General features: G+C 51.1%; 1 protein-coding gene across 2 annotated transcripts in view; it reads right to left on the reverse strand.

The window, feature by feature from the left end:
• Window positions 1-19,345, reverse strand: part of LOC144106277 (uncharacterized) — a 148,083-nt gene extending 128,738 nt beyond the window's left edge. Inside the window, exon 1 of one of the 2 annotated variants that reach the window (XM_077639041.1) lies at window positions 18,918-19,345. In XM_077639041.1, the coding sequence (XP_077495167.1) occupies window positions 18,918-19,009 (92 nt within the window). In that variant the 5' untranslated portion in view covers window positions 19,010-19,345. The remainder of the gene's footprint in view (window positions 1-18,917) is intronic. The other variant, XM_077639039.1, reaches the window with a different exon arrangement.
• Between the last annotated feature and the right edge of the window lie 3,788 nt (window positions 19,346-23,133).

Here is a 23,133-nt window from a genome sequence, read left to right on the forward strand (position 1 = left end):
TAAATACGCAGACGCATGCGCAAAAGAAAATCGCTTTGGGAGAAAAGTCGTTTCAGCAACACGCGCCGTTTATCGGTCAGCGCGAGCACGCATTCAGCCTTGCTTTTCAAAAGGTCCGCATTGCCGACAGCTGATTAACAATTATCGCCTTCGCCGTCCGTTGCAAGCGGGTCTGCCTATAGATCAATGCAGCGCCGCAAAGGCTACAGCGCTTGCGCCCGAATATTAGCTCAGAAAGCAGTTGGGAGATATAAATAACAAAACCTTCGCAGTGCGCAGGCCAATAGCGATAACCCATGATACAATGGGCGAGCAGCGGAGCGAATCACCACCTGTCTTTATATAATACAGGCGCATGTGCTGGCGATTATCGGCGAGTTGACGATTAAGCTGGCGCTCTACATCTCTGCAAGCTTCTCCAGCACTGCACCGTTTTAATCAGCAGACAAGAGCAGAGCCCTCTCGGCGCGGTAATTATTTCCCTTACACCTGGCAGCACACGCGCTCTCCACACAGGAGCAGCGGAGAGCCGCTGGAGCGGATCAAACGGAAAAGTCGGTCGTCTGCGGAGCGCGCATTCTTGCGCCGTGAGCTGTCCGGAGACGGGGACTGACCGACGGAGGCTCGTTATCGGAGGCCAGGGCAAGCCGAGCAGGCCACAAAGGGTTGGTCGCCGCTGCTGCTGCGAGAGCAATTCGCCGCCGACAACATCAAACGAGAGCGCCGCCGATCCGTCACAGCAGCGGCGGCAGGCAGCCCGCACTCACAAAGAGAACGCCGCAACTGCAGCAAGCGACTCGAACGGAGGAGTCGGCGCGCCGTGTAATTAGCAGCTGGTTGGTCCCGCCGCCTTGCGCAAGATCTGTTGGGGAGAGGAGGAGACGGATGGACCTGCTCTGCTCTTCCAGACACCACCACCCTCTCGCTTAAGACTGACCAAGCGCGTGTGCGCGCGCACCGAAACGTGTAGATAAACAGCCGCCGTGGGTGGGCGGAGTTGCCCCGATGATCCTCCCGACTCCAAGTCCCACTAAGTCCAATTCCGGGAGTGACATTGAGACTGACCTTAATTCGCTGGACGACACCAGGCGATCTAGAGCTAAACGGAAGCCATTCGTTTCATTCAAAAAAGCATGGTACGCTCAAGGGCAAGGCTTGAAACGAGCACCGCCAATCTATGCGCTTATCAAGAGAAGCGTTTGAAAAGTGATGCGTTTCCTAATTATGGGAAACCATGACACGCGCCTAAGACCATTTGAAGTACTCATGAACGTACGTTACGGCTGCTTAACAGAAACCAGAACTGCCCCTTCGCATTAGCGCCTTACGAACTGTGAGCCGATACAGGTCGTTAAGTATTTATGGTCTATTGAGTCATATATGAACCAATATTGGTTCCCATCGCACACCTGTACAGGTCTCGCGGATCAATGAACCAATATTGTTCCCATACGACAACTGTCTTGGTTTGGTGGAGCATTCACACACCTATGTGTTCCCGACGGTCACCTACCTGTCAGGCCCGGTGGGTTCTTCATAAGCCAATATTGGTCCGCTGAACATCTGCTTTGGTCTGGCAGATCATCCATTCACCCATGTGATCCCCGTCGGACACCTGTCAGGCCCGGTAGGTTCTTCATAAGCCAATATTGGTCCGCTGAACACCTGCTTTGGTCCGGAGGATCATCCATGCACCCATGTGATCCCCGTCGCACACCTGTCCTGGCCCGGTTGGTTCTTCATAAACCAATATTGGTCCCCTGAACACCTGCTTTGGTCTGGAGGATCATCCATTCACCCATGTGATCCCCGTCGGACACCTGTCAGGCCCGGTAGGTTCTTCATAAGCCAATATTGGTCCGCTGAACATCTGCTTTGGTCTGGCAGATCATCCATTCACCCATGTGATCCCCGTCGGACACCTGTCAGGCCCGGTAGGTTCTTCATAAGCCAATATTGGTCCGCTGAACATCTGCTTTGGTCCGGAGGATCATCCATGCACCCATGTGATCCCCGTCGCACACCTGTCCTGGCCCGGTTGGTTCTTCATAAACCAATATTGGTCCCCTGAACACCTGCTTTGGTCTGGAGGATCATCCATTCACCCATGTGATCCCCGTCGGACACCTGTCAGGCCCGGTAGGTTCTTCATAAGCCAATATTGGTCCGCTGAACACCTGCTTTGGTCCGGAGGATCATCCATGCACCCATGTGATCCCCGTCGCACACCTGTCCTGGCCCGGTTGGTTCTTCATAAACCAATATTGGTCCCCTGAACACCTGCTTTGGTCTGGAGGATCATCCATTCACCCATGTGATCCCCGTCGGACACCTGTCAGGCCCGGTAGGTTCTTCATAAGCCAATATTGGTCCGCTGAACATCTGCTTTGGTCTGGCAGATCATCCATTCACCCATGTGATCCCCGTCGGACACCTGTCAGGCCCGGTAGGTTCTTCATAAGCCAATATTGGTCCGCTGAACATCTGCTTTGGTCCGGAGGATCATCCATGCACCCATGTGATCCCCGTCGCGCACCTGTCCTGGCCCGGTTGGTTCTTCATAAACCAATATTGGTCCCCTGAACACCTGCTTTGGTCTGGAGGATCATCCATGCACCCATGTCCTGGCCCGGTGGGTTCTTCATAAACCAATATTGGTCCCCTGAACACCTGCTTTGGTCTGGTGGATCATCCATGCACCCATGTAATCCCCGCCGCACACCTGTCCTGGCCCGGTGGGTTCTTCATAAACCAATATTGGTCCGCTGAACATCTGCTTTGGCATGGCGGACCATCCATGCACCCATGTGTTCCCCGTCGGACACCTGTCCTGGCCCGGAGGGTTCTTCTTAAGCCAATATTGGTCCGCTGAACATCTGCTTTGGTCAGGCGGATCATCCATGCACCGATGTGATCCTCGTCGCACACCTGTCCTGGCCCGGTGGGTTCTTCATAAGCCAAAATTGATATGTTGAACATCTGCTTTGGTCTGGAGGATCATCCATGCACCCATGTGATCCCGGTCGCACACCTGTCCTGGCCCGGTGGGTTCTTCATAAGCCAAAATTGATATGCTGAACATCTGCTTTGGTCTGGAGGATCATCCATGCACCCATGTGATCCCCGTCGCACACCTGTCCTGGCCCGGTGGGTTCTTCATAAACCAATATTGGTCCGCTGAACATCTGCTTTGTCATGGCGGACCATCCATGCACCCATGGGTTCCCCGTCAGACACCTGTCCTGGCCCGGTGGGTTCTTCATAAGCCAATATTGGATCGCTGAACATCTGCTTTGGTCTGGAGGATCATCCATGCACCCATGTGATCCCCGTCGCACACCTGTCCTGGCCCGGTGGGTTCTTCATAAGCCAAAATTGATATGTTGAACATCTGCTTTGGTCTGGAGGATCATCCATGCACCCATGTGATCCCGGTCGCACACCTGTCCTGGCCCGGTGGGTTCTTCATAAACCAATATTGTACCCCTGAACACCTGCTTTGGTCTGGTGGATCATCCATGCACCCATGTGATCCCCGTCGCACACCTGTCCTGGCCCGGTGGGTTCTTCATAAACCAATATTGGTCCGCTGAACATCTGCTTTGTCATGGCGGACCATCCATGCACCCATGGGTTCCCCGTCAGACACCTGTCCTGGCCCGGTGGGTTCTTCATAAGCCAATATTGGATCGCTGAACATCTGCTTTGGTCTGGAGGATCATCCATGCACCCATGTGATCCCCGTCGCACACCTGTCCTGGCCCGGTGGGTTCTTCATAAACCAATATTGTACCCCTGAACACCTGCTTTGGTCTGGCGGATCATCCATGTACCCATGTGATCCCCGTCGGACACATGTTAGGCCCGGTAGGTTTTTCATAAGCCAATATTGGTCCGCTGAACATCAGCTTTGGTCTGGCGGATCATCCATGCGCCCATGTGTTCCCCGTCGGACACCTGTCATGGCCCGGTGGGTTCTTCATAAGCCAATATTGGTCCGCTGAACATCTGCTTTTGTCTGGCGGATCATCCATGCACCCATGTAATCCCCGCCGGACAGCTGTCAGGCCCGGTGGGTTATTGGTCCGCTGAACATCTGCTTTGGTCTGGAGGATCATCCATGCACCCATGTGTTCCCCGTCGGACACCTGTCAGGCCCGGTGGGTTCTTCATAAACCAATACTGGCCCGCTGAAGGCCTTCGTTGGTCTGGCAGGTCATTTCTGAACCAATGTTGGTCGCCGACGGACTTTTGTATTGGTCTGGCGGGTTAAGCACGAGCCAGTATTGGTACCCGCCGGATACCTTTCCCAGTCTGGCGGGTCTCCATCAGGGTTTTAGAATAGGCGGACCCTATCGATTAGGGAATAGCGGCGCTCCAGTGCGCATGCGCTGGACATTAAAGCCCCTCGTGTTACTGACCTGCGCATGCGCACTGGCGCCCCACTACCCCCTAGTCGACAGGATGCCTATATTCTAAAACTCCCCAATAAACCATTATTGGTCCACGTCGGGCACCTGTTTGGTCTGGCGAGTCATTCATCAACTACTGTTGGTCGCTGTCGGACATCTGTTTTCAACTGTCGGGTCATTCATGAACCAACATTTGTTCCCATCGGACACCAATTTTGGCCCGGCGGGTCATTCATGAACCAATAATCCTTCCCGTTAAAATGTGTTGTGGTTGGCTTTTTATGAAGTTACCTGCTGAGGTCATCTATATTGTCGGAAGACCCATGCGATCGCGTGCGCCTTAGATATGCCTTCCTGTACCCGCATTCTGCGACGAATCATTGAAGGAATGAATATCAGAAGAGCCAACGAACATCGAAAATCGAACCGCTCACATACTGGCCTGTTCCGGACTACTGTACTGCGGTAACTGGGCGACCAACTCAGCGGCGGCTTGCGTTTGGGAAGCAGACATTTGGAATGCTGAATAATTGATTCGGACGCTGAAGCGAGCAGACGACAATGTGACGTAGACATGACGTTCAAAGCTTATGGTTATTTTATGGTTAGGTACCCCGACTTCGATAAAGGATGCAATTTCTTTCGCTTACTGCATGGATACGTTCTTGAGATTTAATGATGCACTGTATAATTTTCTCCTCCAGAATTAGGCTGCATGCATTTATTACACTGCATTTCATGAAATTTTGACAGCGAAGCCCCATTTCGGAAAAAGACAAGTTCTCCACCCTTGTTTCACTGGCAAGCAGGTGAACGCAGCAGTGCTCCACATTCATTGGTCAGAAGGGGATCACGTGATTCTGGAGTGATCTTTCCTCACGGTAGACCCGGCGCCGTACTCACTGGCAGCAGTAGTAGTGAACTACGGCGAGTTCCTTTGAATAATAATAATAATAATTAATAATTGTTTTTTGGGAAAAGGAAATGGCGCACTATCTGTCTCATATATCGTTGGACACCTGAACCGCGCCATAAGGGAAGAGATAAAGAAGGGAGTGAAAGAAGAAAGGAAGAAAGAGGTGCCGTAGTGGAGTGCTCCGGAATAATTTCGACCACCTGGGGATCTTTAACGTGCACTGACATCGCACAGCACACGGGCGCCTTAGAGTTTTGCCTCCATAAAAACGCAGCCGCCGCGGTGTTCCTTGGAGCAGCTGCTGTTCTAAAGGAGCGCATGAAATTTAAAAAAAAGAGAGCAAATAAAGGAAAAAGCAACAGGGAGGGAGTGATTCCGGGATGACTCACACTCCCGGAATCGACAGTGCACGCGCGGCGTCGACCCTGCCGCGACGAATTCCCCAGGCGCCGCTCCAATTTACGCCTCCCCCCCTTCCCTCTCGCGAACGTCGGAACGCAACCGAGCCGAGGAAGCGGCACGAGAGAGAGAGCCCTCGGCGGCGGCAGCAACAGCGAGAGGCCAGGCAAGCCACGGCGGCAGCAGAGGGAGCCCATGGACCACTTTCGCCCCGTCGTCGCGGTCAGGGAAAGGCAGGCAGGCAGCAGCGCGAGCCACGGAGACGCCACGCATTCCCGGGGGCCAAGGAAGGCCAATTTTAGCAGCTGCTCAGCTGCCGCTGCTGCTGCGGACGGCGCATGGGCGACAAGTCGCCTGCCGGGTTCACTGACATCATATGCCGAGCGCTGCGACCAGACCAGGACGACGTCCGTGTGTGTTAGCGTATAGTTCAGCCTGAGGACATCATCATAGTTATACGCTCGGACCGGGAGGAGCTGACGCTAGCGTTGACCGCACGGTAGCCCAGCGCTGCTGCTGCTAACCGTCAGCTGCTGCCAATCTTCTGCTCCACTGCAGCGTCGCCTTGAGCCCAGCCCACAATGTGACCCCGGCCTCAGTGGCGAGGTGCTGATCAGGTTCCCAGTACACACTGTGCCCTAGGGCAAAGATGGTGCCCATCCTCAGTACTCGTCTGCAAACGACTTCGCTGAGAACTCGCCGCCAACTAAGCGACTAATTCCTGTTAGCAGTTCTGTTGCCAGAACCTTCAGTGAGGGCAAAAGGGGGAGGCGTGATCTGATTGTCGACTTACGCTCCACCTCTGCCCTGGCTTCTGTCACAACATCCGCGAAGGACTGAGCGGGCCAGCTGTGCGACAACGCAGTGCAACTTTCTCGACGCTCTCAGGCCCCGTGAAACACAGCGTGCAGCGGGTCAGCGCAGAGTGACACGCACTTCGCGCTTGACGCCTGTTGCCGCAGCCCTGCAGTCCACTGACATACTCGGCGCGCTGCGGCAAAGACGACTGCGCGACCGGACCCTGAACGACGACGTGCGCACCATACATCTCCTCGCATGCGGCCTCACCGAATTACGAACTTGCTGCAGCTGGCGTCGTATGGCGCTGCATGCTTCTCTGACGTACTCCAACGTGGCGTAGAGACGTCGCTCCAGAAACGTGACATCCCGATACGGCGTCCTCAATATCCGGACTATTTTCCTGGTACCGAAATTGCCCTTCGCCGCTCATTACAACGACACCTCGCTCTCAACGACAGCTGTCCAGCGAATTTCTCCCGGTGTATTCTAATTGCTTCGAGGGACACATCGCCAATTGTATGGTAGCATCCACACCCTTGCATTTGGTACACCCGTGGAAGCTGGATTAATTTTACGGGGAGATCCGTTATAAGGTTGTTCACGTGACTCAACGGCCGCCATTCTGTTGTCCATCACGTAGCTTGAGCAGTGCAAGCCGGTGCACTGCTCAAAGCCGGGATCGTTATATTGAATCAAAGAATGAAATACTGTAGGTTGGTTTTATTTTTTTTCATGGCAACTATTCATGGCAACTGAATGGCAACTATTAGGTAGATATTATGAAACACATCACACCAGATGTTATTTCTCAGTCAAGAACAACATATTCAAGACACATCAAGCCATTAAAGTACAGAACCGATCGCTTCAAATATTCATCTTAGTTCAGTCTATAGACGAGTGGAACAAGCTGCCAAATGAAATTGTCGTCCTTACAGAATCACTAACGTTTGAAAGTGCTTTGACCAAGTACTTGCTAACGGCATGATAAATTCGTGGTATGCTGTAAGCAGCACTAGTTATCCCACGTACTTGTTGAATTATGATTTGTTTCTGTTCTAGTTTATTAACAGTGTATAGTCATTTCCTTGTAAAGTAGCGTGTGTGGTGCATCCTGCATGTTAACACTGCAAGTACCAGTGGATTGTGTAGTTTCATTGATTTGCTTTCTTTTTTCAAATGTGTAATAATTGTTATTATTCTGTTCTGGTGTTCCGATAAATTGTTATTGTATACATCCTGCAACTCCTGTTTTGGCTCAGGATGACAGTATGAAAAAAATAAATAAAAAATAACAGCCCTCGCCGAATGTTTGAACTAATACGCAGTCTAGTTTAGCCAATAATTTTTTCGCATAATTGTAAAGAAATTCGTTTATCCGCTCGAAACGTCCCGCCGACCGCGGACCCGTCTGGGCGCAGTGCGTTAGAGAAAGTTATCGGATTTGCGAGAGATTCGGCCAGGAAAAGGCAAGCGGACCTATAAAAGCGCCATCCCAGCGGGAAAAATGAAATACCTAGGGGGAAAACACAGACGGGAGAGGTACTCGGGCAAAACTTGTTTCTGGGCTAGTTGGTGCATTTTCTTGAGTTGGCGCAACATAGGACGAACACGAGAGAGGCAGTCAGGATGTCACAGACGGGAGCTGAGGAAACTGGACTGTCACTTGAAGGCCGCAGTGGAGCCAGCGGAACAGCAGCTATCACAAAGGAAGTACACCGCAGACGGCGATTAAGTGACCGTTATCCGTGCCTTCCACTAACCGTTCGATTAACAAAATTATTCCTAGTGGTCTACGTGGGTCTGATCACAGTGCATTACAAAAGCCGACGGCCGTCGGATCAAACAATGACTTCAGTGGCAGAAACAGACAGAGCTAGCAGCGATGCCTACTGCGAGCGTGCATTTATGGAACGCACAATTATTTATGCATCGAACGCCGCGTGTGCAGCTCACTGTATCATAAGAATAAAGCCAGCGGCAACGACGCTGGTTTTATTCTTCCAGACAGGCACGTAACCAGAAATTTTTTTCGGGAGGTGCCGGGCAGAGGGGCAGCACCCCCCCGTGCCTGTTTCGAGATGTGTACCAACTTGCCCAGCCCTGCACTGATAGTATTGTGCAGCCATCAGTCCCCTCACACCTTCATTCCCTTCCTCTCTTCAGCTGGTCCCTTCCCCATTGAGGAGCAGAAACCCATGACATATAATGAGGCAGCAGTAGTGAGGGAGTGATGCAGAAATGCACCTCATCACTCGACCGCCACGCCGTGAATATTATATATGCATGGCCATGTGTAGGATATAGATGCTTGCACCTGTATGGCCCATATGTGGCCCTATATGGGATATGGGGTCATGCATATGGTCGTCTATAACACCGTACAGATATGGGGCCAGCTCCTGCCTACGTGGTCATGCCCGCAGTGCATGCCATGGTTCGTAGATAAGAGGATAGGTTGTACAGGTGAGCCTAAAAAAGTAAGTGCAGCGGAAGGGCGAAGAAGACAGCAGCTTCTATGGATCATCGTCCGCGGTGCATTTCTGCAGCAGTTCTGCGTGTGCATCTCCATTTCTTTAATCCCGGCCGAGACAATGTAAAGGCCAACGACACGCGCTCGGAATGCACTACAGAGCCAAGCCGTCCTCCAGCGAGAGGAGGAGGAGGCGACGCTCACGGGCGCAGACACGCCGCAACCAGCGCGCAAAGAACTCGAGCCGCTCCACGACACGCGACCCCGTCTGGCGCCGATCTCTCTATTATGCACGCTGCTGCTGGAGACACTGCGTCGTCGAGCGCCCGGCCAACAGCCCTGCAGCTGACGCTCGCGCTGACTGGGCGCCACGAAGTGTTGAACTCCGCACCTGCCGCGTCGACGCGAGAAGAAAATAAACGACTAAAACAGGAGCACAAAGCCCTCCTCGCCTGTGCACGCTGACAAACCTCTATGCCTGGCCTGTGCAAAGGCCATGTTTCGGGGCAGCTCTATTCCTTTACAACCTTGCCATTGGTCTGCCCCGCCTTCGACAATGGAAACTACGAATGGCATTGCTTATTTATCTTCCAATCATGACGCCACAGGAGGCAGCCATCAATAATAAAGGGGCGAAAGAAAAGACCCGAAGAAGACGCGTCACCGAATACGCGGCGGATCCTTGACACGTTTCTTAGGTTTTAAAATAAAATCCCCAGGACCGATACCACTGTGCAACGCGAGATTCGGCGACAGCTGTTGGCGATGGTGAATATAATATTGTTCATTCAAGATCGTTGTCTTCTCAGGCAGAGTGTTCGTGACGACCCTATGCGTAACTCGTGACGTCATTGCGTTCGGACCACTCAGCGTGGCGCGCTGCAGTGACGTCCTGTGCGAAGCCACGCGTTGAGCAATCAGCGCGGCACGGCGCTACGCCAATACCATCAAAAGATTCGACACACGCAGCGAGCGATTTAGAAGTATGCAGCAATTCAGATATTCACCGAGACATATCCACGTAGAGATTACGTGTCGAAACTATTACACTAATCAATACTTACTTTGCTGAAAATGCTAAGGTTACCAAGCACACCCCGTACCAGAGGTAGGACACGGAGTCGTACACCCTATTCGGCAATAGTACTTCTCCAGGTGTAGTGGTATTAGTAATCAAGAAGCCTCTTACGATGTTCCGGTATCAATGAATACGCCTATAGTCGGGTTTGACTTTTGACGCGTACGCTGGACTAGCCAGGTTTATTTATGAACAGTGTGAATTGACAACGCAGCAGGCCAGGGTCATGTTACCACCGGCCGACCTCTCCCCCTTTCCTCATTAAAATTTCTCTCTCTCTCTCTCACACGCACACACACACACACACACAAAGCCGAACTCCGGCTCTGAAACTTCGCCCCTATACAGTGAGCAGCTACTGCAACGAGCTCTTGAATTTATCTCGCTTTTACCTCGATAGCGTTTTCGCTGTCTCTAGCGAAGCTCCAATAACCCTCCTTCTCTCTATAGATTAGGTGCGGAAGTATTCCGTCATGTACTAGCCCTTAATATATCATCGAGAAAGGAAAGGCGTTATTTCACTTTTTTTTTTCTTACATTTTCTGTGGCCTAACGTCTTCCACTTTTTTTTTTTTTCGCACACTTGCCTTTGAAAGTGGCGCTCGGGCGCAATCTGCTCCGCCTGATGTGTTTCCCAATGAGGAGCGATCCCCGCCTCACTCCTTACCCCGGGTGAAAAGCGGTTCCGGGTCCCCGTCGATCGAAGCGCACTGCACCGCTAACGACGCGCATACATACAGACACTGCTTTCTTTACTCCGCTCAGTACAAGGACGGTCCGCAAGCATTTCCCGAACGCATCAGCGCCAAGCAGTGGCCGATGCCGCATTGTAATCGGACAGCAGCAGTTACGAGCCTCACGACGGCTGCGAAGCTCAGCGGGAACCCGCGTCACCTCATCAAGGGTTCAATTCGGCTGCTTCGATCCGCTCCGCGCATGCGCGCCTCGCCTCATTTGCCCTCTCCCTGTGGCTCAGAACAAACCACTCGCTTGTGTCGCGCATTTGAGCTGGAGACAAGCGATATGTTGGAGACAGTTTCAAGCACACACCTGCCACTTCCTCGCATGCTCAGTTGATGCATTGATAGAAAGATGGTAGAAAGAAGATCGCTACGTCGAAGCCTTACAATGTTCAGCCAGCCCTCCCCGCTGCTGCCCCGGCAACAACGAGCGGAGGCCGTGTATATCGCTCTGGATATTCACCGCATTCACTCCACACATGTCCCGTTGGCTCCTTTCCGGTTTTCCGCCCTGCTTCCGCCTCTTTCATCTCGCTTTCGCAAATACCGTAAAAACGATGGCCTCAATGCACGCAACGTCGGAGCACGGTATTTGAACAGCGGAGGTTTTGTGCCTTTCAGGAAAGGCGAGCGACGGCCCGGGTCCAGTTTGCATGCTGCGGCCGCGTTTCAATTAGAATCACTCTCTTTATTTTTTATTTCCTTTAGACAATTTCGCTTTCTCTCGTAGTGTGCGCCATTCAGCCGTCACGGAGCGCGCCATGGTGGGACGTGAAAAATACATGAATTCGGTTGCAGTAACCGTTGTACGTGGTACACAGTACAGCGGCCACACTCGTTAGTCTGGTCGTTCAAGAATAAATAAAAATAACGTCGCCCTGCTCACGAGTGGGCAGACAGAAAGAATAAAATAGAACACGAGTACTACAGCAGGACTCTGGCACTAGGCTTCTCACGACATTCTCTTAAATAACTTCGCAATGTTGTCACACTTGTGACCAAACGGTGCCGGTAAGCTGCTCGATTAGCAAACCACGCAAAAAATGAGCAAGCGTGTCAAAACGTGCTTGTGAGAGTTTAACTGCACCTTCTTTTGTTCCCTCGTAGTTTTCTTTGCTGGAGGGTGGTGGTGGTGCAAATGTACAGGCGGGATTAGCCTTACAGTTGCTTGCCGGCAAGTGCTCCACCTGAGTCACCGTTTTAAGTTATTGCGTCTCTACCACTGTTACATAAAGCCAGTGTCTTCTGAAAACTGCTAAAGTGATCGTGACACTGATCGCCGCTCATTTTGGGAGCCTTCACGCTACAAGACGTGAGAGACGTCGTCCAAGGGAGCGTTCAATCTCCTCGGGTTTTCCAGGAGTGTTGGGCACGTTAAAACGAAATGGTTCGCGTCAGCCACAACATCACAGTGTACGCACACAGGTGAGGTGGCGCGGTGAATCTTACAGATCCATACCGGCGTATAGGCAAAGTTGGTGCGCAGTCGAGACACGAGAGTAATAGCTCTGTCGCGCGACAAGCCTGGTGTAGCGTAAGGGACCCGCATGCAAAGGTGGTCAAAGCGCAGAAAAGCAGTGCACCACCAGCTGCTACAGCGAAGTTGTCCTTTGGAACAGCCACCGAAGATGGATAATACCGGGCTTCTTGAGCAAGAAAGTCTGCCGCCGTCTTTCCAGCCACTCCAACGTGAGATGGTAGCCACTGGAAGCCGATAAGCAAATCCATTAGACTGCAGCTTTCTCAACCAGGTGAGAAACGAGAGGAAAAATTTATCACCTGAAGCCCCTCGTTCCAGGCGCTCTAGTGCAGACTTGGAGTCGGACAAAACGACGATAGACTCTGTGGTCTGCAGGAAGACAGACGTTTAAGCGACCTCGCAATGGCCAGTGATTCAGCTGAAGTGGACGACACTACTCTTTGCCGGAGCCCAGCGCAAGTTATTCCATGGTCAGGCACTGCAAATGCGGCTGAGCAGGACTGTTCGTGCCTGTTCACAGAGCCATCGGTCTAAAACTCGCAGGTGGCCTTCGTAGACGCACTTCAGATGTCCAAGAGCCAAGGGTCTCACTTCCGCCAGAGGCAGCGATCGTTTTGTACCTACGCCTGGGATGTCGAGGCGGCAATGACTGTCATCATAAAACTATGCTGCATGAACTACTGTGATGCACTGATCTTGCCATAATTTTTCTAGGAAAAGGGGGACACTGAAGCTACGCCTTAATTAAGGGTATGACTTGACAGAGTTAATGGTTATTTGCTACTTTTTTTCTCAGCTCTTCCCTCTTTCTAATTACACACACTCATTAGCTTGCATCAGTAAGCATACCAGACCACGTGATACACCAAAAGACACGCAGGGCCTTTCTTTAACCAAGTCGAACGAACGTGTGTCGATTTGCCACAGTTTTCATAATGTTTGTACAGAGCTCATGTACGTATGACATGGCCTCATTGTAATAAATACCATGGTAAAAAAAGCCTCTGTGGCCTAGGGGCAGCGTGTGTGAGTTGAAACCCAAGGGTCAGGCGTTCGATTCCAAACCAACTGCCCCAATTACCTTTTTAGCGTTAATTAGTTTCCATCCTTATATGTCATAGTTACATTTCGGTCATGCTGCGAACTCATGGTCACAATTAAACTTGAGTTTCAATCGTTTTCATTCCCCAGTTCAATGTGTGACGTCACAGCCTTCTCGACCAATCTTGAAGTGGTGTCATAACACGCGAGGCTTTCGTCCCAACGTCCGCTCTAACGCCACCGCGTTGAGGGGAGCTTGAATCACTTTTTCGCAGTAGCTGAGTGCGCCACAATGACTGAGTCGTGAGTAAAACAAACGAAACAAAGGCGGGCGTGTTTTCAAATAGCCTGGTACACCGCGTCGACGCGTACAGCGCGCCTGGAATGGAAAGGTGATCGACTGCCTGAAAAACTGGTGAGAACAGAAAATAAATTATAAAGATAAAAGAACAGTTATAACTCGCCGCCTGCCCCAGTAAAGCTGCTGCTCCATGCGCGTGTCTATATTCGGCGCAGCTGTCAAGGTCAGCACCGAATCATCGCGTCAACCGAATCTGTTCACCTGTATCGAAAAGCACTTAGTGCAGGGGCCGCAAGGTTGCTATACTCGGACCCCGCCTGCACAGACGATCGTTTACAAACGAGTTTTCGCTCAGGCAGCTGCCTGACTTTCGCCGAGACCGATGTGGTCCCAGACACGGCGTGCAAGTCAATTATCTAGCATGCCCTCGGCTACACTGTTCCGAATATACAGTCTCTTCATGGTCGATACAGGATCGAGCAACATTCGTTTCTGATATGCACGTAGTTGTATCACGGCAACGAGTCCAACCATTTCGTTTAGTTGCGTAGTATAACAAAAATTATAAGCGAAAACTGGCAGGGACACCTCATGTCATTATATGCGTTGGCAATGCGGGAGCACTAGCAGCTTTTGATGCCTTTGCCTGACGCGACGTCACTTTCGGTCCGGTGACGTCCCTTCCAACTCCAGCCAATGGTTTACGACCAACGACGCATTTCGGCCCCGTGGGGCTTCTCATGATCGCATTAAAAAGGAACAGGCAGAAAATTTCCAACGCGAACAAACGATCGTATTTGGTATTTGGATGACATTTGGTGACAGTAATCGGCGATAGAGCTGAACAGGACCGCAACAGCCGGCACATAATCGTTTGTAATTATTAACGCTGGGATATGGTGTTCTGAGCTCATTTTCATTATTACTATGTCCGTAGGCCCCTTTAAAGTAAAAAAAACGGCCACTGCAAACCTGTGTATGTACCTCTTAAAAAAAAAAACAGTGACGAATGCTGTAGTGCAAGCGACAGTTTTATGGTTGTTCGTAGCATTACTTCTGCAAGTTTCTCCTGACATTTCCTTTGTTGAAGTCGTATGCAGGAGAAGGAACGAGCTGCTCCGAAGCTCGCCGGTGCACCTACACCTCACGCGAACCATGCAGCAAGCCGCAAATCCGAACACTTCCAAACTTCCACGTACCTTATAGATCGCCCATACGGTAACAGGGCAACCAAATACTTTACAGAAGCAAGATGTTCTTGTGCTGCCTGCGAATGCGAAGCCCGAAATGTGACTGCGCGGTTTATTTCTCAAGAAAGGATCCGAAGCACTTGAAAACACGCCCTCTTTCGGGGCTTCTCGGTGTAAAAGAACTCGGGCCAGAAGACCTTCGGGGTCGTGTCGAAAACTGGCATTTCCTACACGGGCGAGATCGACACCGCTAGATGGGGAAACACGCGGAGCCGGCACCGCGAAGCGATCCATGCCTGGTTTGCATACACAGCGGCACTCTTGACGAGTCAGAAACAAGGAAGCAGACACCAGAACCTTCCGCAGAAACAGAGGAACAGGAGCTGAACAAGACTAGGCGAAGATGAGCAAGTAAATAAAAGCAGTCGGATAGGTCTCTTAGGAAGAGACTGGAGTGAAGAATTGTATATATCCATCATACTAATAAACTACAAGTAGGGGTTGAACTTTTCGATTCGTATCCTTTGAAAAACTAGGCAGACAAGTTTCTCGACGCTTATTGCACAACGAAATTTTCGTTTCTTTTTTTTGGCAATTATTATTTCCTACGGATGAAGCAGAGGTTTCCTTCAGTGATGTAATGTGGTACTACTGTGCGATCAAACATTGCTGTTGTCATCCTCATACAATGGCGATCAAATGTCGCTTAGAATTTATCTTGGTCTTTTTTTTCTTCAGTCTGATCATTGTATTTACCTAGTAATTAACGCAAACAATGACCGTAATTAGAGCTGTGCTTGTGAAACAAAATTCTATCGCCATAGAAAAAAAACATCGAAAGTTATCAGGGATGTGCGAACAGTACTTTTTCATAACCGGATCGAATACGAATAGCGTAGCTTTACTACAATATTCGAATACAAATAACACCGAATCGAATATCTTTACAGTTATTTTTGCAAGTTTCGAATATTCGTATGGCGAATAATAGCGCGACAAACGAAGCGTCACCGGCGCCGTACGGCGCTTTAAATTATAGGTACAGCTGTCAGATGACACAACACTCATCCCCACTGGAGGCTGCGCAATGTCATTATGTTGACTTTATGACGTCATACGCATAGGAGAATTGGCATTTTCTATACTGAGGACGACAGCATCACACCTCGGTGGATGAGGGAGCTACACGTGTGAGCCATGACGTCCGAAATCGGGCGTCAAGTGACGGTGTGCTAAACGTGACTGAGCACTCCCGCGCTGCACAATTTTGGAGGCCACATGTGAGCATTACGAACGCCGTCTTGTGGAGGAGACCGCGTCCGATCGCGGCGCTAAATCCTCCATCCCGGCCCGACCGATTGTGACAGCATGCGTTGTTCAACAGTCGGAGTGTCCACTCTTTTTGGAAATGTCGTCACAGAAAACAACAGCGTGCGTTATTCGAATTACGAGCAATTATTCGAAATGTATTCGAAAACTGCAGAAAATATTCGATTAGTTTCGAATAATTTTGCACGTGCACTATTTGATTCGTTCGGCGAATCGAAATTAAATTTTCCAATATATCGGGCAACCGCAAGAAAGAAAAAAAAACACAAGCGGAAGTTGACTTCCAAAAGTTGGGCTTTCATGTTATCGTCGGGTTTCTGCACTGGGTGGAGCAAGAGGCCGAAATTTACATGGTCTGCGTGATGACGACAGCGGTGGAATGTGGGCCAGAAGGTGGCATTTGTGCACGGTTTCACGTCAGTATATATATCCTTACATTCAGCGGACTTAACCACCCTAGGTGGGTGATGGTGGTAAACAGGGCTATGCCAACAGACGACGCTTCGCAAAGAGAAACATTTTCTCCCTTGAACGAGCCATCTGGCTGTGTCGTGTATGCAAAAGATGCCGACCTTTATTGGTTAAAACCGAATTTCGGAAATTGAACTCAGCGTCCTTACAACCACTAGCTATAGGTATGCGACTCGGATCATTACCTCGACGGTGGGCCACTGATAGAGATGGCGCACGTGACATCTAACCCGCTCTATGTGTCTAAATGCACCCTGGGTAACAGGAAGGATTCCTAGCTGTCAGAAATACGAACACTACGTTGACATACCGCCCTTTCGAGGGATAAGAAGGCCACTGATAACCGGTCGACAGATGTAGAAACATGTTTATCCTTCCCTGGCGAGTCTTCGGTATGAACTGCCAAAATAAAGGTAACAAAAATGCATGGTGTGGAAGCATTTTGTAGCCGGGACTTTACACCGCATGCCTTCGGAAGAGTTCAGATATAAGACCCAGAATGTGCATTACAGCGAATTACTGCCCACAGAGAAAGTACACAAACGTCGACCTCTTCCGTTCAACAATCGATGTACACGGAAAGAGATACGCAAGTACTGCGTTCATCCGCATCTCGTGACGGATCGGCCCGACGTCTGCCACGGCAAGCCAGCACGGTCTTTCCGGAATTGCGCGCTTGGCGCACAGGTAGGGGGGAACCGGCAGGAGAGGCACAGAGGTCCGCACCGGCGAGGGCCAGCGCATCGATCGACCGGCGTCGCCATGTTGTCTCGCGAGCACGGCGGGGAAGCCCTTTCCTGCACTCCCCTCGCGGGGCGAACGCGCTCCAACCCTGGCGGCGGGAAGATGCGGATCAGGAGAGGAGGGGGACGGCGCCGCCGGTGGCATCTGCGGGGGTGACTGGAGGCTGGGGAGCTGCTGATGGAAACCGCGTTCATTCTTCTCTTTGCTATTTTGTGTTTTAATCATCATGCACCGGGAAAAAGAAGAGGAGGGTGGTGGGGAGGAAGGGAGCGGCGGGCATCTGCGCCTGACACGCCAGTCGGGCTTGCTTCAGGCTGCAGGACCGACGCCGGGACAAAGATTCAACAAGCAACGAAATGAACTATTCAGCAAGGAGAAGTTGGGAAAGATGGATCTACGGAACCGCTTTCCATTTTTTTTTCTTGTGTAGTTTACACAAAGCCCCGGGAAAAAAGAGTGGGGAGGAGGAATAGAGGGCGAGAGAGATCTAGGCTAGCCAAACTGGAGGTCCGAATGGCTGGGCCAGTGTTGGACCATCAATCAAAGAAACAAACGGTTCGGCAGGGAAAGAGAAAGAGCTGCTGCGTGTATAAGGCGATCGCGGAGAAGCATACAGCTCGGGCAGGCTTCGCGGCAAGGCCTCTATGCGTGTAGGCTGAGGTGGAGCGCAAAAGTCCGGTTTCCCGGAATTTCTCACAAGAAAGCTAGGAGAATATCCCTGCATCCTCCGTTTTCTTTGTATGCAGAAACTGTGGGCAAATATTTGTGCCTAAGGGATCGAATATACAGGTAGCGCGATTGTTTTTGTTTTTTCATTTTCTTTCCGTTGGCTATTTATTCATATATGTGAAAGAAAGAATCATTTGTTAAACGAATACTGCTACCATGGACAATGTAGCATTAAAGTCACAGTAACTAATAAACGCGCGAGCGCCCAGCTGACCATTCTTGGACGCTATCTTGCTGATATCTAGAGCGCATTGCTAGAGCACTAGGCTGTTTCTCGCGTCAGAGACCCTTGCCGCGGCCACCATCCGCTCTAGCGACGCGCATCTGTCGGACCAGTCAGTGCGCCGCACTCAAGTAGCGTCACGACCCCCGACCATAACAACGCGAGTGTACGTACACTATCCTTTCGAGTGCGTGAATCTTCCGGCAGCTTTAGAGCCGAACGTGCTACCAGTTGTGACTGATGATGCCAGCTGTTCCAGCGACAAGCCGGCTGGCGAGCGCATCGCAGCTGAATTAGAAAGACCGACGAGCCTCGGGGCACATGCGTCGCGTCCGGAGTAAACAGGCTGCTGCTTGGTATTCTCGTTGAGTTGCGATTCTTAACCGCCCGTTAGTGCTGACTGACTCTCTATACAGCTCTGATCGCCAATTTTTCTCTCACACATCGGTCCAGTTTCTTCACATAAAGAACCAGTTAGGACCCTACAGTTGTGTACATACATCCCCAGCGGCGCCTACGTGTGTCCATCTTAAAATTATTCGTGTGTTCGTCGCCTCTTTCTTTTCCTCTCCCGAAAGGCGGAGACGCACCGTTTGAGGTTTCCGCTGGTCCTGCTCGCGGCGCGCGGCGGCGCCGCGGGTTCCTGCTGGTCCTGCGCCATGGAGGCGGGCTCCGGGGTCATGGCCGGGCCGTTGTCGTCGTCCGCATCCTCGTCACCCCGGTGGCGCAGCCCCGAAGCAGAACCCTGGCCACCCGACGTTGCCGCCGGCCGCCCCAGATCCACGATGCGCTGGCGCGAACACCGCCGCGCGTAGCCGCTCTGACACACGCCGCGCACCAACACACAACACACAGCACCGACGACGCAACTGCACGCTCGCTCCGCCGGCTACCGCCGCCGCCAACAGCACCCGCGGAAGACTCGGCAGCCACACTCGCGGGCGCTCAGCGCCTTTGGAGCCGCTCGGCCGGCGATCGCAGCGGACGCAGCTGCCTACCCCTCGCCCTCGGGGCTGAGCGCGGAGGCGACGGCGGCGCTGTCTTAGCGCAGGCTTGGCGCATGCGCGCCCGGGGCGGCATCTGGCGGAAGGCGCCCGAAACTAGCGTAGGAGAAGGTGGAGACCTTTCCTGGCGCTCAACGTGGGGAGGTCGGCTCTTGCGCTGTGCGTTCGACGCGAGCGGTTCGATGGTTGACCCAGAAAGAGAGAAAAAGAAGGCTCGGCTGATGACGTCATTCAGTAAGGACCGAGAGAGGGTGGTGTCAGTGGAGAAGGCGAGGCTATGATGACGAGGAGCGCAGAAAATAAGAGTGCGCGATTCTGTGGTCGATATATGCTGCAGCTGTGTTGTGGGTGGGAGCATTTGTGTGTGCTAATTTCTTTGCGGGTGATTGCTCGAAAGGGTTTCGTAATAACTGATTTGCTCGCTGAAACCGACACCTGTAGTGCGTTTTGAAATGCAAATGGGAAACTAAAGACGAATCTTTGAAGAAGAAAAAAATGTAAGCGTGTTTCCTGACGTGACATTTTTAGAAGCGGCGTACGAGCTTTCGGCTTGCTGCAAAATGAAACGTGACGCGCCCTTTTTTTTTCAGAAAAGGGCCTTGGCGTCCAAAGAAACATTTTTGTGTTTTAGCTTATTGTATTTAATCAATTATTCTAGCAGAAGTTTTCACTCGTTTTCCTGAAACGGACTGAACAAGTAGCACTTATCAGACTTTTGAAGTATTCCTTGCTCAGACGACGTTTATACGACTTCATAAAACATGCGCAATAGTTTTCCGCGAACGGAAAGCTCCATGTTCAGAGGAAAAGCAAACACCAAAGCCTAGCACGTTAACAAAGGAAAGACAGATTTGGAAGGAAGAAACTCATGTTGTAATACGAGCTGTCGACATTCTCGCAGAGGCTGTGCGTGGTCTGCGTCCGCTGCCTCATTCCTTCGCGTTTCCCTTGCACTGTGACATTTTCCGGGAGGTGCCAATCGATGACCAGAGAGAAGGGAGCCAACTGGCGCCTTCGCTGTGCGCCGATAGCCGAGATCGAAGGCGACCAAGCCATGCGAAATATCGTTACACCCTCGACTGCCTCCTGTCTTCCGAATGTGTTTGTAGAAAATCCGCAGATTGCCAGTTGATCGATTTCAACACGACCGCAGTCCACACAGAAGGCAGGTAAAGGTGCTGTTCTGCGAGCCAGCTAAGTAGGAGCTAGGGCTATAGGAAACAGACAGTTTCGATGCGGTTTCTCCGATCGATGTGTCTGTATAACGAGCTCATTGCTAATTAAATTTTGAATCTTATAAAAACTACGGGTCATTCAATTAAGCAATCCTTCAGAGGAAATGCGATAGCATTAGAGTTACGCCTTTTAATAACTTATTAAATGTCTCTGGAGTCTTACTTGGAGTAAGATTCCAGACTCTTGATGTAATCGGCGAGAGGCAACACATCGCCAATGCCCACATAGGGTGTGCCACCCCGGGCAAGACCGCGGCTGCTTTAGGACGTGTCACAGTCCATGCAGCCTTCAAGTTGACAGTCAAAATCCGGTCTAGTTTGGATTTTCCGCCATCGTAAATTTCGGTGTCCCAAATTCCGTCACTGGGACAACCTGGTCCCCGCTTCGGAATGACCTGCACTGTGATTGGTCCGCTGTGGTCACGTGATCTCAAGGCTGTCGACCAATCAGGAAACTTCTGCTGAGATCTGAAAATTGGTTTTCAGGAAAGGAAATGACGCAGTAACTGTCTCACATATATCGGCCGACACCCGAACCTCGCCGCAAGGGAAGGGATAAAGGTGGGAGTGAAAGAAGACAGGAAGAAAGAGGCGCACCATAGTGGAGTTCTCCGGTGAAATTTCGATCACCTGGGGATCTTTAACGTGCACTGACATCGCACTGCACACGGGCGCCTTTTGCGTTCCGCCTCCATCGATTCTGTGCGATGTGATATAGTGTGTGCAGGTCCTTGACCGCACGGAGGAGGAAAAGAAGAAGCCTAGTCCGGTACATGCCATTGCAGAGTGGATGTGCTCGCATGACTTGAAGGTGATTCTATCGGATAAAGAAGGCGGCTTTGCTGTCCTTTCTGAACAGCAATTCCAAGAAAAAGCGTTAGCATCGATTGTCAAGAACTTCGAGGCCTCACTTTTGAAGGAAGCTGAGGCCAAGAATCAAGCTGTGGCGCTTCTCAACAACATTGGCCTTGAAAGGCTGTGCACTCAGGTTGGCAAGTGCAAGAAACTTCACCTGGAGATATTTGTCAGTGCGAAAACGCATAAGGTCGACGGCCCGTTTCGGGCAATCGTCTCGGAGAAGAGCACGTGACAACAGCATGCGTCACTCTTTCTGCAACGACACATTTCATCCCTGTGCTTAAACGAGCCATTAAGGATTCCAAATTCCGCTGCGCTTGTTTCCGTCCTGAAGGATCGCAACCCAGGAAGACGTGTCGCCTTCAGTATCGACGTCAAAGACTTGTATTACAGCCTACCGCATGACAAACTGTTGAAATGTGTAAAAATGTGTATTACAGAAGATAATGATGAGCTAGCCTTCGTCACGAAGTGTGGTCTGACAGTTGAAAGTTTCCTAGGTCTACTCCAGTTTTACCTGTGTTCGACTGTCGTGTGTTGGCAGGGCAAACTTTACTCACAGAAGGCAGGAGTGTGTATCGGGTCAAGCGTCGCCCCAGTCCTTAGCGAAATTTTTCTCATGTACGTGGATAGGGACCTGGAGAGGGAACTATCGGGACTGCACCTTAGGACCGTGAGGTATGTTGACGACTATCTGGTGTTTACAGACCGCGGTCGCTTAGCACCGCGCATGGCTGACATTTCGAAGCTATTCAGAAAATGTGGCGCAGGGCTGGAATTCACCTTCAATGCACCATCCGACGATGTGTTGCAGCTCTTGGATTTGCTCTTGCGGTTCGGTCCCGGTCATGTGCGCTGTAAATACAACCATAGATCAATAAAACCACTCCTTAGTTCCCACTCAAAGTCATTCAAAAATTGTTAAAGACGGCATTGTCAGTTCCTGCCTTCGCCATTCTATGACAAAATCCTGTCACTATGCTCTCAGCGACAGTTTCCAGTCTCAACTCTCCAGGATTAGGCTTGCCGGGTACCCAGGCTTTACAGTAACAGAGGCCTGCTCTCGTTTGCTCAAGTTGGTGAAACAGCAGGACGCTCAGCAAACTCGTGACAACCAAAAGGAAAAAAAAAAAGAAAAAAAGTTGCTGTTCTTCCCTACCTACATCGCATCACGCATGGGCTGAAAAATGTGGCTAGTCGATATGGAGTAAATGTAGCTATATCAGCTCCCATCAAACTAAAACAGTTATGTCCGGCGATCCAAAGGGAGAGGGAACCATCGGAAAAAAGGAAAGGTTGTCGCACCGCGCACAAAGACAAGTTCGTCGCTTGTCGCAAAGGGGTTGTATACCAAATTCCACTCTCCTGCGGAGCCCAGTACATCGGGCAGACGAGAAGGAACTTTCATACTTGGTACGCCACTGCAAAAAGTGTGAAGTAATGAAAAAGAAGAAGAAAAAATGCACAGCCATGTGGCGTAGCACAAAGGTGCTTTACACGCACTGTGATCAGACCACGCGAGAAGTAATGGACGCTTTCCATATCAGTCAAGAGCCAAAGTGTGTTAGCAAACCGTCAGTCACTCTCAATGACAAAGAGGTAGCTTTTATGCGAAGCATACTAGCCGCACAACCGAGCTCTTCCTTGCTGCGCCGCGCGCGGCCGCGTAGCTACCACTTGACCTACATCGGCGCACCACGTGATATGAC

This window comes from Amblyomma americanum, chromosome 10 (assembly GCF_052857255.1).
Source record: "Amblyomma americanum isolate KBUSLIRL-KWMA chromosome 10, ASM5285725v1, whole genome shotgun sequence".
NCBI lineage: Eukaryota > Metazoa > Arthropoda > Arachnida > Ixodida > Ixodidae > Amblyomma > Amblyomma americanum.